The 17,500-nt window shown below is 36.5% G+C and overlaps 1 protein-coding gene across 1 annotated transcript in view; it reads left to right on the top strand.

The window, feature by feature from the left end:
* The window catches only part of LOC136844410 (GTPase-activating Rap/Ran-GAP domain-like protein 3), a 907,028-nt gene that overhangs the window by 582,423 nt on the left and 307,105 nt on the right, over positions 1-17,500 (top strand). The window contains 1 exon segment of the mRNA XM_067113570.1: positions 1,059-1,161. Within this exon segment, the coding sequence (XP_066969671.1) occupies positions 1,059-1,161 (103 nt within the window).

Genomic DNA, 17,500 nt, shown 5'->3' with positions numbered 1-17,500 from the left:
ACTAAAGGCCTCACGACCAACTTTGTTTTGTTGTAAGGCCGGTTGCACGGACCGGGGAAAAAGGAAAAAAAAAGAGATAAAATGGGCAGGAGGGAAAAAATCACATGTTTTGTTCCGCCGTATATTTTTCCCAAGTTCGTCCGTTCCCCTACAACGACCTTTGTACGCGTTACGCGGTCTCTCAGGCCATTCGCCTTAATGGACCTTTTTATTCCCTCTGTGTGTTTTCCTTTCCTTGGATATTCCTTTATTTCACTATTTCCATACATTCTGCAGCCAGCCGATGGGACGGGCAATCCAATACCTTAATGAAACCCTGTCCCGTAGAATGAGTGAATGAATGACTTTAAGTTATCAGGGGTCGTGACGTCTATAGTCATTGGCGCCGATGTTAATTAAAGGACTACATAGTGTAGTATATTTATAATATAATTAAAACTTGTAGGAAATAAAATTATATCTTATGTAAAACTCCAGCCTCTAAAATATATTTAAAAATGCCACTAGCATCATACATTACATCCTCTCCAAGGATCTTGGCAAGGATGTCCCGCCATCGAAGAAGCCGATAAAAGATGACGGGGCAAAAAATTGGTGTTTAACACCAAAGTAAGCGATAGGCCTTCTGCTCATTGAAGGATGATAGGTTGTGAAATCCTTGGATAACTGAAGCAAGGAGAGAATTCCACAGCTGATAGAGATTTCTCAGTTTCCTAATACTGATGAGACGGACCCGCTGTTTTCATTAAATAACTCAGCGCTGCATTCAGTTGATCAGAAGACATTTTTAATTATCAGTTTTTTTATTATGATCTAATTTAAATACATTTATAATTCAAAATATTAAAAGACAGTGTTAATATCTGAAGTGATTAACATGTATTTAAAATAGGTCATAAAAAAGTGCTAACTACAAATTTATACATATGTATATACATATATATATAAATGTACATATATATACACATAAAATATATATATGTGCGCCAGTATGTTATATGTATGTCCGTATACATCAATTTAACGGAAGGCCAAACACTAACAGGCTTATATTACAGGACCTACTTCTGCTGGAGGAACAAGAAGGCTCAGTGAACTTCAAGTTTGGGATTCTCTACATGAAGGCCGGACAAACTTCTGACGACGAAATCCTCAGTAATGGTAAGTTTCGAGGGAACACGTCTGAGAGGGGAAAGGTAAGGAATGGAGTGGAGTGGATGAAGAAGAAGGAGGAGGAGGAGGAGGAGGAGGTGGAGGAGGAGTAGTCCAATAACTGTAATGGTAAAGAGGAAAAGGTAAGATGTAATTACCATTTACATACACACAGATATATATATATATATATATATATATATATATATATATATATATATATATATATATATATATATATATATATATATATATATATATATATAATATATATATATATATATGTATATATATAATATACAGTATATATATGTTATATAATTGTGTGTATATATATATATATATATATACTGCTGACCAACCGGGCACTGCCTGGGAAAACTCTCTTAATGACAAGCACAAATCTCTCTCTCTCTCTCTCTCTCTCTCTCTCTCTCTCTCCTGTTAAGATAGTTGCTTCGATTACCTTACCCAGCATTTTTAACATTTTATATTTCACTCCTTCTCACCCCCCATTCTTATTGGGGCTGAACTTGGATGTAAAGGGCCTCAATAATGTCACTATTCATCTCATCGACCTCGAAAACTATGGATTAGACACTAATATCTGTCGTTTTTTGTTATTTTTACATGTTGCGCCCTTCCCACCCCCTCCCCCTTTGGTGCCAGTGATGTCTTACCCCCACAGTAATCTTTTCCACATTGTAAGTCATATGTATACCGAAATGAGGTGTAAAAAACCTGTAGAGTTTATTTAGATACTAAGTCTACGGGCAGAAACAGCTTGTCTCAGGGAAGCCCTTCCAGATAGTAAGTCATATGTATGCCAAGTTTTGTTGAAATTGCTCAGTGCGTTTCAGAGTTATGCTGGAACGCACACACACACACACACACACACACACACACACTCCCATTTTTATATATATATATATATATATATATATATATATATATATATATATATATATATATATATATATATATATATATATGCGTGAGTGTGTAGTGTTGTTGTGTATTTTGTTATTTCTGCTTTAGAGAGAGAGAGAGAGAGAGAGAGTGATTCCAGACAGTTTTTTATGATCGACAGAGATGGTTTGTGTGGTTTATACTTTGTAGACAATGCGCTACGTATTTGCCCTAAGATAGTAATGTTTATGAAAATTATGCAAAGACTGAATCATGTTCTTTAGGGTCCTAAGTTGGCTGATAACTTCAACAAGAAGTTAAAGCAAAGTTCTGCCAAACATGCAGTTAATTCCGGCATTTAGAAACGTTATATTAGTATTATTATGCTATGAAATATTAATATATTGATGTACAAAATTTTAAACTTTAGTTATTTTTATGATGTTACAGAATAGCTTTGTTTCATCCTACGTCTCATTCACGCAAATATTTGTTACGTCGCATTTACGACGTTGTTGTGGGGTTCAGTTTTAGTCAGTGTATTAATGTTTTTATCTAACGGTAATTCCATAGGCGTGAAAAGCTTATGGATGTCTTTATTATACTGTCTACCTATCCATATATACTCGTGTATATATACATATACATATATATATTATATATATACGTATATATTTATGTATGTATATATATATATATATATATATATATATATATATATATATATATATATATATATATATATATATATATATATATATTCTCTCTTTATCTGAATATATAGATAATATATATAATATGTATGTATGTATATACTGTATAAGTTGACCTTACCCAAATTTTTTTACTTGCTTCAGTTTATACGATGGGCTCATTGAAATTTTATTCAAGTCTCAGATGCAAAAAGTATTTTTTATAATCAGTGTGAATCTTTGTATAATATTTTCATCTATTTTGGCGAACACATCTCAGCCTACCAATGGCCACGCTGAAAATTCACACCCGAAAATGGACAATCGCGCGCCCACACTTAACATATGTACCCACTCTATCGAAAAATAAGTTGAAATATTTTTTGTTCGGGCTCCTGTTTTCCACCTTTTTCTATTGAATTTCTAGCGCTGTAAAACGCTCTGACGAAATAGTAAATTTGGTTTGACACATTTAAAAGCTGGACGCTGGGTCTCTATGTGACATTAATCAAAGTGCATGGAAAATTCGCGTTTATGCGATAAGAGTTTAGAGGCATGAACGGGCTAAGACCTAAACACCAATCACGGCTTCTGTAAGAAAAGTAATAGTTAATATACTGAATAGCTGAGTATTGACGAACCCGCCTTTCCAAAAGAAGGTCACGTTGAATCATACAGAGGAAATACAGAGGAGGCAAATTGTATGAACTGCCAGTGAAAAAATTATTTCCTGGCGAAAGTGAAGCTCAGAGGAACTGAGGGAAACGGAAGAGGGGTTTCGAATCTGACAGGAGGAGAAACTTGGTAAGCTGACAGTTGCACAGCGAAACAAAAAGAAAAAAAAGAAAAAGCGTTCGCTGTGGAGGAAAGGTGTAATTGACGTGAAATGCATGCATTAATAAATTCATGCATTGATGATCATCTTCTTGTGCTATACTTTTGCTCGTTGTATTTTTATTTGAACCTGCATGTAAAGATTCCAGTGTTAAGCAGTCAGTCAAAGCAGAGGTGGTTTAATGTATGTGACATACGTACACACAAACACACATAATATGTATATATATATATATATATATATATATATATATATATATATATATATATATATATATATATATATATATATATATATCTTGTGTTATTCTTATGATATCATATGTCATCATCATATCATCATCATCAGTTAACTGTTATTATTATTGATATATATATTATTATTAATATTATTATTATATATATTGTGTTTCACATTGCATCATCAATCTAATATTACATTTCAGATATTCCTATTATTATTATTTATATATATATATATATATATATATATATATATATATATATATATATTATTAATATATATATATACTGTGTATATATATATTGTGTATGTATGTATTTATATGTGTGTGTGTTTGTATATTCCTGTAATAGTTAGAACTTTTAAATATTCTGGCATACATTGTAAGCATTATATGTAAATTCATTATTGTTGACGATAACTTGTAGCCGCCGTAATTTTGGTATTCTCCACGGACTGTCCGACAACGATTACCTCCCCCGCGTTCGATGAGTAGTTAAGCAGTGGATCTGAGGCTGTGATCCAAGAGGGCGCGAGGGATGAAACTAAGGCAGGAGATGCATCCGTATCGCTTCCCCCAGGAGGGATAGGCGGAAGGAAGGGATGCTGCATCCTTCTACTAATTCCCGAGTCTGAGTAACAGATCAAAGACAGGAAACCGAAGCGAGGATGGGGACCAAGGTTAGGTTTGATGTTGCTAATGAGGGGGAATCTACAATGAGGTCTAGTTGATGGAGTGGGGATGGACGATCTCTCTCTCTCTCTCTCTCTCTCTCTCTCTCTCTCTCTCTCTCTTCGTCTTTCTACCTTGGCTAACCTTTTATTGTAGTTTTCGGAAAATATATCTGCCTACCATTCCCCCGACCCATCTTAAGAAAATTTTTTTCTGTAAGTGTCAACCGAATATCATTTCTGAAGTTGTAATTTTATCCTTAAGTGTTTCTGTGTCTCGCCTTCAGAACTTCCCATATGTCAAATTCTTAAACTATGTTTGTCGTACGCACTCTCTTAGTTTAAATAAAAAAAAATATTCTTTCAGTTATGAACCATATTGAATTAAGATCTTAACAGTGTTGCGTATACCGTAAATGCTGCAGTCTTATCTTTTTCGTTTTACTTTCTGCGCTTATGCATAAATGAACAGTTATTAAGTTTCTTTACTACTTTAGAACTTATTTCAAGTACTTACTTCGGGCTCGCCTGAGTCAGCCACTTGGTAAGCTTTCAGGACAAAAACAGCATCTCTCCAAATTCCTCTTTCTTATGAAGTCTTCAGAATTTTTTGTAGCTCAGTTTTGCAACCATTCTCAAATTAACACGAATACAGTTCTACCTTTCTGCTATGATAAATATTCAATAAACCTTCCCAGTTCATATGCCTTGGATATATGACTTCATTCTGTACAGACACCAGGTCTCCATTTGCATCATTCATCTCGAGACCCATTTGCTTATTAACACATCTCTCAGCATGTACTTATCTCCAAGGAAACTGTTTTCTCCTCCAAAAGATCTTTTCCCGTTCAACTTTTCCTGTCACGTTTCCCAACATTCCTAAATCTTTATCGTGCATTCCTTTACGTCATGTCAGTTATGAAATAAAGACTTACTGTGGTCTTTGAGTCTTTTCTTTTATAATTGAGTTTTAAGCTATTCTTTTTTTTTTTTTTTACAGACGTTTGTTGTGATATGAAGTTCTAGCTGGTTAATGTGTGTCCCATGTACAGTATATATAAAAAAGGCGGAATGTCACAAGTTTTTGTGGCACAAAGGCAGATATCTTATAAATATAATGGAAATTCCCTCGAATCCAGTAAATATCATTATTCCAAAACAAACATCTTGTGCTTGACTTCGTCAGTCGTCCTTATCCAACAGTGCACGTCAGAAGGGACGTTTGCAACGGACGTTAAAAATAAAAATAGCTTTCTCATCTAATAAATGACATAATATCAAAACGTCCGTAATTTCTGCTTGACTGATGCCGGAGGTTCACAAAGTGCCCATCAAATATAACGCGTCGCATGGGACGTCATTTAATGGATAATAATAAAAAAAATCCCTCCGTGGTATCCTCTGGTGTGTAAGCAATTCACTCCTTGAATGCTGACATGTCTGTTCACAAGTTGTGCCCGTAAAAACGGAATTCGCCGTTGCTCAAAGATCGTCAGTGGAATAGTTAAGGGAATCTTGAGAATGATTTTTTCTTTGGGCTTCTCCGGGAAAAGCATTCCTAATCTGTTTCCAGCTGGCTGGAGACATAATTCGCTCACAGATAGCTAAGATATTTGCTTTGTTAGAAGTTGGCTTTGCTCGTTTTTTTTTTTATTTTTTTTTTTATTTTTGTGAGATGGGTATAGAGAGTGAGCTGATTTTACTGTACACAATTCAGAGAGAGAGAGAGAGAGCAAGAGCTCATTTAACAGAGGAGAGGAAATGCTGGAGAAAGCTGGACGTCCAGTAAACAGTTGAGCGCATAGAGAGATAGAGAGCGGAAAAATGACTGTAGGAGGGAGATAGAGAGTTTCCAAAGGGATTTTTCTCTCTTTAAACCTTCAGCTGCAAACAATTATGGACAGAGTCAACAGACTATAAACCCAAGAGGGCTCCAAAGAGGAATCACCCTGCAGAGAGAGAGAATTTGTTGGGAAAGGTGATAAAGAGCTAAGTACATAAATAAATAAATAAATGATTAGATATATAAATAAATATAAGGGAAAGAAAATAAAACCGAAACTCCTGAATTCTGGAGACGGTAGCAGAAAGCAGGAATGAATTTGCTCATCGCTTAAACATATGGAGATTAGGAGACTCCACAACTCAATTGGCAAAATATTTTAGATTTAGCCAAAATAAAACTCCTGGCAAACTGAGTAGTATTAAACCTGATGCTAAAAAAACTTTCCCCGTTTGCAGTAGCAGCCTGTCTAGTATTGAGAACAAAAACAGCTCGGTCAGGTAAAGTACGGATGTTTGTCGTTGTAGTACATTTTAGGCAACAAACATAATGACACTTTCCAGTATAGTGTATTTGCAACAGTTGTTTCAGATCTTATATATATAACCGGAAATAAGGCCTATAAATTTTAACTTTCAGCGCCATGTTATTTCTGTATCTCTTTTGTGGAAGGTATACGTGAACAGTGAAAGGAAAGTGAAGGATTATGGAAGAAAAGAGAAAATTACGTCGGTAATGTTCGTATGCTTTGTATTCCTTTTACCATAGTACACCTCAAATAATTCTCGGGTAACAAAACATGCAGGCGCTGTGGAACCAGTCAGTCCATCCTCTCTCCCACCTTACCCCACCCCCTGGAAAGGGGCCAGGCCTCAGAAACAGAAGAAAATTTTGGGATTCCTGCAGGACGCTGGTTTCGGCCGCGCTAACCAGATTACCGGCTGGTAACCCAGTTAACAAAAAGTTAAAATTAACGTCCTTCAGAGTCCTCAACTAAAAAAGAAATATGTATATGACTCAAAGGTTTGGCCTCGTTTTGAATTTTTTCCGGTGCTGTTTTTTTTTTATTTTTTGTGGAGGCTGAGGAAAAGTCTCCTAACTAGAAGAAACCAAATGGAAAGGGGAGAAGTTTTTAATATTTAGCATGCAGAGCAAGAGAGGTTTTCAACAATATTCTATACATTGTGAATATAGTTTTTTGAAGTTACTCAGTTTTATACTTTTTTAACATTTAGTTGTGATTGGCCATTTATATGTGGTATTCTGCGCCTACTTTTATAAAAACAGGTATTTATTTTAGGCTTTGATATCTAAGAGGTAATTGTAATTTTGTTATAGGCAGAAAATTAGAAAGGTAGTAGTGTATATATATATATATATATATATATATATATATATATATATATATATATATATATATATATATATATTATATATATATTATATATATGTGTGTGTATGTGTGTCTGTCTTTCCTGTCTGTCTCTCTGTGTGTGTATGTTTTGTGTACATACATATATACTTTAGATACCTCTGACAACTCGATCATTTAGTGCATGTATTTCCCTTCCAAATTGTTCCTTTTATCCCTGTACCATTCTCAGTCGTATTTCTTTATTTTTGCTGAATGTTTTTAAAACTTAATGCAGCGCCAGAGATTCTTTTGCCAGTTGCGTACTTGCACTTAGAAACTCTGCGACGTCTTAAATTGCAGAAAATGCCTCATGCTTTGATTCCAGGAGCAAGTTTCTTAAAAAGTTAAGCTTCCCATGCCTCCCGTCTCCTTCCTCTCCCCAATCCTCATCCTCTTATTGTAACCCCAACCCCCCTCTGAATGTACAACCCATCCCAACCCAGAGATAGAAGTTTGAAAGCAATACAGCTGGGATGGAAAGGTGGACAGGAAGTGACGAGGACATTCAGGTCTCTGGGATTTTGTGTTTTCATATCTCAGCTACGTAGAATCCACCGCCCCCTACTCACGAGCTGTACAGCCCCTTCCCTCCTGTAGGTAGAACGTTGTTAACATTAAACTGCAACTGGCGGTGGATTCTAAAAGCTCTTATGATTTTGCTTTCATACCTCATTTATTTAAAAATTTCTCTCCCCCTCCCCGAATGCATGACCCACAGACGTTAGAAAATAGCCGATTTGGACTGGAAATGTGGGCTGGAAGTGGCGAGGACATTCCAGAGGCCCTTGTGACTCTGTGTTTCCATACAGGCGAGGTGCGTATTGAAGAGCCTCGCTTGTGTAGAGATGCAGTGTCCCAAAGGGTGCAAACAACGCCGTTCTCTACTTCAGGCTGTTCTTCCTGGCGCCCTATTGGTAAGTGGGACGTTGGGATTGTGGTAGGAGTAACATGAGTAGTAGTGTAATGTACGAGGTCCTTGGTAATGTAGATATCCTTGAAACAGTTCCTCCGACATTTTTAATTGAATCCTTAATCACGCAGTTTGATTCCAACTTGTGTCTGCTGTTGTGTGTTTCATTCTTTTATGTAAAATAATTATTTATTGTTTAGGGAGGGTGTTTTTGTTCTCCGTGTTCTCTTACAGGATTTTTGACTATTTTAAAACTGAATATATGATATTAACGTGTATGTATAAGAATTTTAGTGTTCTGATATTGGATACAACTTATTTAAGTGATCCCCTCTCTCTCTCTCTCTCTCTCTCTCTCTCTCTCTCTCTCTCTCTCTCTCTCTCTCTCATATTTATTCGTTTTCTTTACCTGTCATAGTCATATATTGCTTTCGCCTTTTCCATCTGTCGCAGCCCCCCGCTCCCTTGCGTTTCGTCAGCATCCCAACCCCCCCTCCCTCTCCCCGACCTCGATTACCCGACTGTGTGGTTCCGATAGTGACGGGGGAGGGAGTGGGACTGGTAGTTGTAGTGCTAGTTGCAGCCGTTGTGAAGTTAGCCCCAAGTTTTGATAAGAAATGTAAATGGTTCTGGCCTAGGCAGCATTTCATTCTTAGCCTTTGAAGAGTATGTGAAACTCCTCGCAGACTCGTTTTTCACTTCCATGTGCCCTCTCCCTTTCAGCGTCATGACCAATCCATTCCTTTGCTGGAAAGGAATAGAAGTTCGTTCGATTCTCGATAAAAATTTAGAATGATTGTATTTATGTGTGTTTATAGTTTTCGATACCAACCTCGCTCTTGAGCGCTCTATTTTTACTGAATTTTCCACGAAACAGAACGAATTGCTACGCCTAAGCCAGAGCCGTCAAAGGGATGGGGAGGAAGCTGCTGTGGCAGTCCTCGAGGGAGCGTGTCATTAGCATGATAAAGGCGAGCTCTGACGACATTCCGCATTCCTCCAGAATTTTGCTTTACGCATTGTCCCTCTCGATGTTAATTGATTTTACGAACTTGTACGATTAGCTGAGAATATGCTTCTCCGGATGAACACAGCTGAACCGGAAACAGAAACACCCTCCAGAAAAGTGCAGATTTGGAGGAAATTGGTGAAGGAACGTCTCACCCAAGATTGTCACTTCAAACTGTATATGATTATGGAGATTAGAAGACAAACCCCTGCCTCAGGCCCCTAGACAGCTGGAGTAACGTAGCGATGTTCCTTAGGCTCTCATTGTATTGCAAAAGCTGCTCGGATATGATTAACATAATGCCTTTAGTGCCTTTAAACTTCGTAAGCCGCAAACACAAAGCGAGTTAGAATGAAAACGCGGTCTCTCCGGTTCACGAGGTTGTCTGTGTTCAAACTGATTCGGAGCGCTTTCTCTTAAAGCCTATAAATGGACGTGTATGCGCGGTGATAATAAATGGCCTTGCTATCGCGATGGGAATAAATGACATTGGGTGAAATGGCTGAATAAATTGCCGTGATGTCATGGTAAATGAAAAAATAGCCTTATTGTGTGGGTTAGAATAAATGGCCAGGTTGACACGCTGCTGGAAATAACGACCATGTGGTCATGGTTTTGGAATAAATGTCAATTTTCTCATATTTAGGAATAAACGGACGTGGTGTCAAGTGATGGCGACGAAGTAAATGGCCACATTGCAATGGGGAATGATAAATGGCCGTGTTTTCATGATGAGGATGAATGAGCATGTCATGACTGTTGAATCAGTCAGTGTCCTGGTGAGAATAGAGGGCCGTGTGGTCAGGTTGAGAGAACCGGTGGTCTTACTGGAATGAACGGTGGTACTCTCATGAGTTGGATCAAAATATTACCAGAAAAACAGCTAGCACATTTATTTTTGGTTAAAGCTGCGTGTTTCTTATTACCTGTCAGGGTGTATCGTAGTTGTAGTCATTACCGCTATCGTAGATTAAGAGGCATTGCCAGTATCGTTGTTGAATGCAACTCCAATCCCATATTGCTGTATTTCCATGGTACTGGGTTTAAGATGTGCTTACTCCCTCGAATTTCATGCCTCATTGTGACCAGTTGTCTCTCGCGCCAGGTTTTTCCACGCCCCTATGTTTTAGATATAGAGATATGGTTATAATGAACCTTTTCAATCTGGATTTGCGCTTGAAAGATGAATGTGGCAGGAAGTTTTTTTTTTCCTCAGAGACGTTTGTGTTAATTACAAAGAAAAGTAGTATTTACCTCATACTGTATAATTTTATGGTTAAGCTTAATATTCCTAGTGATACAGAAACTCAAGTGCTTTCCAAAAAAATGATTAAACGCATGAATTAGAGATGTATGAATAATAATTATATTTGCGAATCATATTTGAACATTTTTTTACTTGCCATTGATATTGCTCTTTAGAAATGACTTGGTTAAGATTTTTGTATGTGTATATATGAACATATATGTGTAAATCGAATTTGAGTATTATTTGACATTTGTGGTTGAAGTTTCAGTGTATTGTTGTCTGCGTGTTTTGCAAGAGTTTGGTATATATAGATAATGTTGGAATACAATTTACCTACCTTTGAAACTTCAGTCTGGCTTTTCAGTTACCCTACATGTGTTTATTGTAGGTGCCTGGAAAGTAATTATACATACATTCAGTTTTAATTATTCATGGCATTGCAATCTAGAAGTGCATACGTGTGTGTAGGCGATCACACGCGCTCATTTTTGCAGTGGTCTCAAAAGACCACGCGGGTGCAAAGGTTCAGTCCCGTCCCTGTTTTGCAATGCAGATGTCACTAGCTAATTCGAACAAGTTGTAAAAGACCTTCTTTTAATTTTTTTATTGTTTGGTTGGTGAACGCCTAGAAGAGAAAGGAAAAGTTTTCAGCCCCGAATAGAATTTTAAGAATCTTATTCGTTGCTGCGTATCTACGACTTTTGTAATGTTTATATTCTTGATAAAAGTGTGTGCTTATCCAGGGTAAGATTGGATGAATCTGAATAAAGGGAAATGTTAGTATAAAATGATGAAAGAGAAGATAAAATAAAAAAAACTTGAATTTTGCAAGAAATAAGCAATTGGGCCTAGAGGTATTTATTTTCATGGCAGCCACATTTTACGTGAATCAATAAGTCATGTAAATTTTTAAATTTTGCAAGAAATACGCAAGTCCCAATTGGGCCTAGAGGTATATATTTTCATGGCAGCCACATTTCATGTGACTCAATAAGTCATTTAAATTTCTACTATGTTAAGGCATAACTGTCCGTAATCTCCTTGATCGTGGCGCTTCTTGATATTCCCAGTGGTGGTGATTCCCAGCCTGCTGCTTGTGAGCACTACTGCGCTTTCTCTCGATCACCAACTCTTTTGTAGGCCTAATTTTTGACTCAGGGATAATGCTGGCGATGGTAGGCTTCTCATCATATGTTGAGCAGAATTGTGATTTTAAATGCATTATCGGACGCTAATATCAGTATTCCTTTCTGCCAGTGTTAGTCATTATTTTCTCATGGTCTTTTTTTTAAATTACCGCTGAGTAATGTGAGCAAAGTGCGTAACTTTTCCAAGGTGCAATAAAAATAAAACTGAATTATTTCATTGGTCAGTCTTCGCCAATGATGGATCATCTGGATTCTGATGATTAACCGCTGTTAAAAAAAATCCCTTTGTTAAATAATCTTGTCAGGTTCCTCTAGACGTCAAGAATATGCATTTTTTTGTATATTTTTGGTAATAAAAAAAATACTGGGGCCGACCCAGCATTCTCGTCTTCGTTCTGCATCAAGAGGGAGAGATAGAGTTGCTACCACAACCAGCTGTTTGCCCCTCTTCTGGGTTTCGACGCTTATGTTGTTAAATGCAGCTGCATTTACTGGAAAAAGTTGTATTTTTGTATTTCATTTGCATATCAGATCATGTTTAATGTAATGGTAGTGTTATATTTGGGGAGGCAAATACAGTTGCTGTATGCTAAGTGTAATATTAATGTTCAGAAGAATCGCTTAGAATTTTCGACATGAATTCATAGTATAATTTTTGTTCTTCTATTAAATCACTTCATTTTCAAAGCTACAATATCATGTCTTCTCCAAAGAAACTTACACTTAAACATGTTAAGATAAAACCTACAGTGTTACGCAGGGAATCATGGATATATCTGCATATGTGTTACATGGGTGTTAAGTAGATTTTGTGCATTTTATTTTTTTATGCGTTAGTAGCAGTATTGCAGTTCTTTTGGAAAAACTTGACATTTATTTGAAAATAAATTTCATAGAATTATGAGTTTTTAGAGTATTATTCGGTGATTCATTGTTATTCATGAATATGGTAACTTCAGTGGCAAATATATCGCCTGTGTACCGTTAAGCATTTATATGTATGAAGTGCAAGTCTGGTAAATGTTAATAACAACTTAATGAATATCTGAATTGTGCAAGTGTTATTTGTGAATCTCTCGTGCAAAATATCTGAAGTGTTTGTGGGATTTTGAATAAGTCTTATTAATTGGACTTCTTTACGATTTCCAAAGTTATGGTAATTTTGTCATAATTACCCAGACCACCGTCGGGTTCACATTCATCTTACGGAGGTTGGGTGCCCCCTGGCCTATGGTATGAAGAAGAAGAATGAAAAAATATCAAGAGGAGTTAGGAGACCCAGTTGTTCTTTAGTGCAGCCGCATAATTCACTTTGTTAGTGAACCAGAAGTCCTCACTCAGATGTGTGTATCATGTTAGCCTTAAGTGACATTAATCGCCTTCATATCGACGTATCTGTATATATTTCATTTTTTATATTCCTTCTCCGTGATTGGGTATCTTTTGTTTTAACGATGCTGTAAACGACTCGTTTTTTTCTTCTTACGAAATATGTGACGTACAACTTGCTTACGTATTTTGAATATTTGTAAGGAGAAAACCTTCTCAGGGCACTTCTCTTGGTAATTGGTAATCCGATGAGGAATCTCTCTCTCTCTCTCTCTCTCTCTCTGTAGGTCTATTGATGTGAAAAAATTTAGACATGCTGTTATTCTGATCTTGATGATGGAATCACAAAAAAGCAATGTTCAAGACATTATCTGTACATGTGAGCGGACATGTTGTTAATGTAATCATTTATTCTGCATTTATATTTGCCTTCGTAGTTTTTGTTGTTGTGTGGTTGTTTGAGCGCAAGTTTTATTTCGATGTTTTACATGCTCTAGTTTTAATCTCTTCTGTGGTGAAACGCTCTGAACTACGTATTCCATTTGCAAGTTAAAGCTTACAAAATTACAGGCGTAAATTGTTATGCTACAAGAATTTGAAAATGTGAAGCGACAGCTTTGATTAATGCTGAGTTAGGCATGATTCATAAGTTTTACAAATTTTACATTTTTCAATATCTTTTGTTAGCGTGATTTTCCACGGTCCTTTGGGTCAAAACGGTGGGGAACTCTACCAGCTTGTATATTTCCGTATCGTTCAATCTGATAATGACACTTTTTTTCGTAAAGTGACAGACCATGTTCAGATATGTACATTAAACGGTTTCTGAGAAAATACCTTGGAAGTCGCATATATGTGCCTTGTCCTATATTTAATGGTTTTATCCAGGGTTCTGTTCTCTCCCTTTAATCCGTTCCCCTCTCCATATTCCCCCTTTAACAGTGACCTTCCCCTTAACCCCTCCCTATGTTCTTAGGGGTCCTTAGCCATTTTACCCCATGTTTGTGCTTTTTTCTTAGCCTGTGGTTATTTTGATCAGTGGCTTCCTCCATAACCCCGCCCGCGTTTTCGTTGGTGGCCCTCATGTTTTCGAATCATCTTCCTTTGTACCTCTTTATCATCCATGGCCCTCTCTTTATCAATGATTTACCCTTGTACTTTGTTCTCCCTAGTAGCCTTCTATGTATACCATTAGCCTTTAATGACATGCATTCCCTCCTTCCCTGTTGATCAGTAGCCTTCCCCGTACCTCTCTTATCTGTGGCATTCTCTGCACCCAATTTTTTCCAACTATTATTTTCTTCACACTACTTTTTCTGCTGCTCCTTGTCTCGAAACGACTTCCCTAGTGTCCTTTTCCATGCCCCCTTCTTCCAGTCCCTGTCGTTGCAGGTGTTTTTCTCTCTGGCCTTTTCCATGCGCAATTTTTTTTTTTAATTGTCGCATTCTCCTTAACCCTCTCCTTTTGCACGAGCGGTTCTCATATTCACTAGTTATTTTTCTTTGTTCTCTTAGGTTTTTTTCTTTTTAATCATAAGGTGCAAGTCGTCTCCCACTTACCGACGCTTTCAGTTTTTTTTTTTTTTTTTTTTTTTTTTTTTTTTTTTGTCATTCTTGTCCTGGTGATGCTCATTTTACTCTAGAATAATTCATTTTTCGAACCCTGTTAATGGACTTAGTCTGATAGAATCGAACGCTATTATGTAGCATTTCCCTTGTGTACTTCAATCTGTTAACCCTTCGATCGTTCAAATGATATTCCAGGATTTGGAAGTTCCTCCTTTCGCGTCATTCAGTATCTGGGCGCTTTGAAGTAAATAGTAACCTTCTAAAGAGGGTTGCTTCATGGTCACGATAGTCCATTTCAGAAAAGGCGTGATTCTCCTCAGAGCAGTTTCTCCGCATCTTTGTGGGGCTTATCTGTTCTTGTATAGAGCGCTGTTACCACATTTTGAGAAATAATTTTGATAAGTTGCGTTTTTGGTGCACTTGTGATTTTTTCAATTAGTCATCCACCACAGTACTTATAGTTAGCTGACGTAAATTTTTCCCTTTCTGTCGATATATACTATGATGATCAAGGCTTTTGGTAGCCTCTGCTAGGTATATGTTAAGCTATGCATTTATACGACAAATTTATAGAGACCAAGGTGAGCTCGAGATTCCCTTACATTCTCTGCTATGTATCCATGTTACTGTGTTAACTCTGTCGTAAGTGATTAACATTATGATGCATATACATTATTATATATAGATATATATATATATATATATATATATATATATATATATATATATAGATAGATAGATATTATATATGTATATATATATATATATATATATATATATATATATATATATATATATATTATATATATATACTGTATATATGTGTGTGTATAGTGTGTGTGTGTGTGGGTGGGTGGATGGTTGTGTGTGCACGCGTTGTAGAAACCTAGACTTGCGATTGCAAAACCCGTGGTCCAACTTCGGTCTGTTGCCCACTAGTCGATCCAAGGTCAAGAAAAGAACTTGGGGCCGGTCGCCTCATCCCTAGAAACATGCCTTGCTAATGGACTGTCCTTTATTCCAAAAATAAAAAATAGAGATTGTTGGAAGATATATACAGCAAAACCATAGTATAAACATGTCATAAAGAGACGCTTTTCATACCTTAGATGAGCGTGGGTTTTCAAACTAATAAAAATGAAATGCTCTAGGAATAACAACAAGAGTGGGCTGGTAGTGACGCTCTGATAACGAAGGGACGAAAAATTGGATAAAAGAGTTCTTCACTTCACGTAAAAACTTTTTATCGGCTAAGGAACGAAAAACTGAAAAAAAATCAGCCGTTTTCCGAGTTGTTTTACCACCTCCGTTTTGTGGGAGTGTAAAATTTGACAAACTTGCACAAAGTCCTTTATTCACATCTGCAATAATCACGCTTATGTAGGATTGGAGATGTAATGGTTTGTGGAGTGCTACGTTGCTCCCAGTATTTCCCGTCCAGTTTATCGTCAGGTTAATCCAGCTGCAGCATACGAACAGGTTTATGTTGTTTTAACATTGGTCCTCTCGTAAGTAAACGGCCTTGATATCCTCCTGTTATCTAGATAAGACACTTTCTTGAAAGTAACAGTGCTTACGTGATGGTGGATATTCTTTTATTTACACGGGTGTTGGTGACCACTGTTATTGCAGCGCCAGTTTTCCTGAATCAGTAACTTACATATATACCTCATAACACTTAACGACCCAGTGGTGCATGCGCCTTCGATTACGTATTTTTAACTGTTTTACTGTTAATGGTATGGATTGACATTTAGATATACATATATATATATATATATATATATATATATATATATTATATATATATATATATATATATATATTATAATAGTGTGAATGATTGCAGCAGTTTTTTCGTGGATCGATTTAATGCGTTATATTCGCTCTAAGGAGGTAGGCGAAAATTCATAAGATCAAACGGGGGCTGTTGGATTACAAATTTTCTTCGAAGGTCCGAGAAGTAATATTGAGCTTGAAATATTTTTGAATTTGTACGGTCCGCGTTATGATGCCGAAAATATAATAGTTGATCAAGATTAGATTGTCAACAAGGAATACTAAAATAATTATCTTACATAATTCTTATAAGTAAACCTCTTGTGTTATGGCATCAATCCCAACTAAGGAACATGCGAAGAAATTTCAGCTTGAAAATATAAATTTAAATACGACGAGGTTGTTTCATTAATAACGTACTCAGGAAGTATTCATAAAGTAGCTTTGGAATGTGACTAAATAAAATAGAATTTTTCCAACACGTTTATACCGTAAATATTTAGGATAAATTAAAATTCCCTAACTGAATAATGAGCGGAGTAGGTTGAAGGTGAAATATTGATAGATTTGGAAAAGTTTTAAGATAATGTTAACACGACCTGGGTAGTGGAATGCTCCCTACCTAGTTAAAGAGCGGGAAAATCTTAGTCTGAATTAATGTTAGAAAGGAAGAGCGGTAAAACGTACTATTTTCATGAACTGTGATGATAAATAATGCTTCCCTGCCTAGTATAGAGGAGAGGAATTGTAGGATGAAATGGTAAATGAGAGGTTATGCCGTTAAATATACTGTACTCTTCGAAG

Source organism: Macrobrachium rosenbergii, chromosome 12 (assembly GCF_040412425.1).
Source record: "Macrobrachium rosenbergii isolate ZJJX-2024 chromosome 12, ASM4041242v1, whole genome shotgun sequence".
Classification (NCBI taxonomy): domain Eukaryota; kingdom Metazoa; phylum Arthropoda; class Malacostraca; order Decapoda; family Palaemonidae; genus Macrobrachium; species Macrobrachium rosenbergii.
The sequence above is the reverse complement of the archived record's forward strand: the minus strand, read 5'-3'. Positions and strand labels throughout refer to the sequence as shown.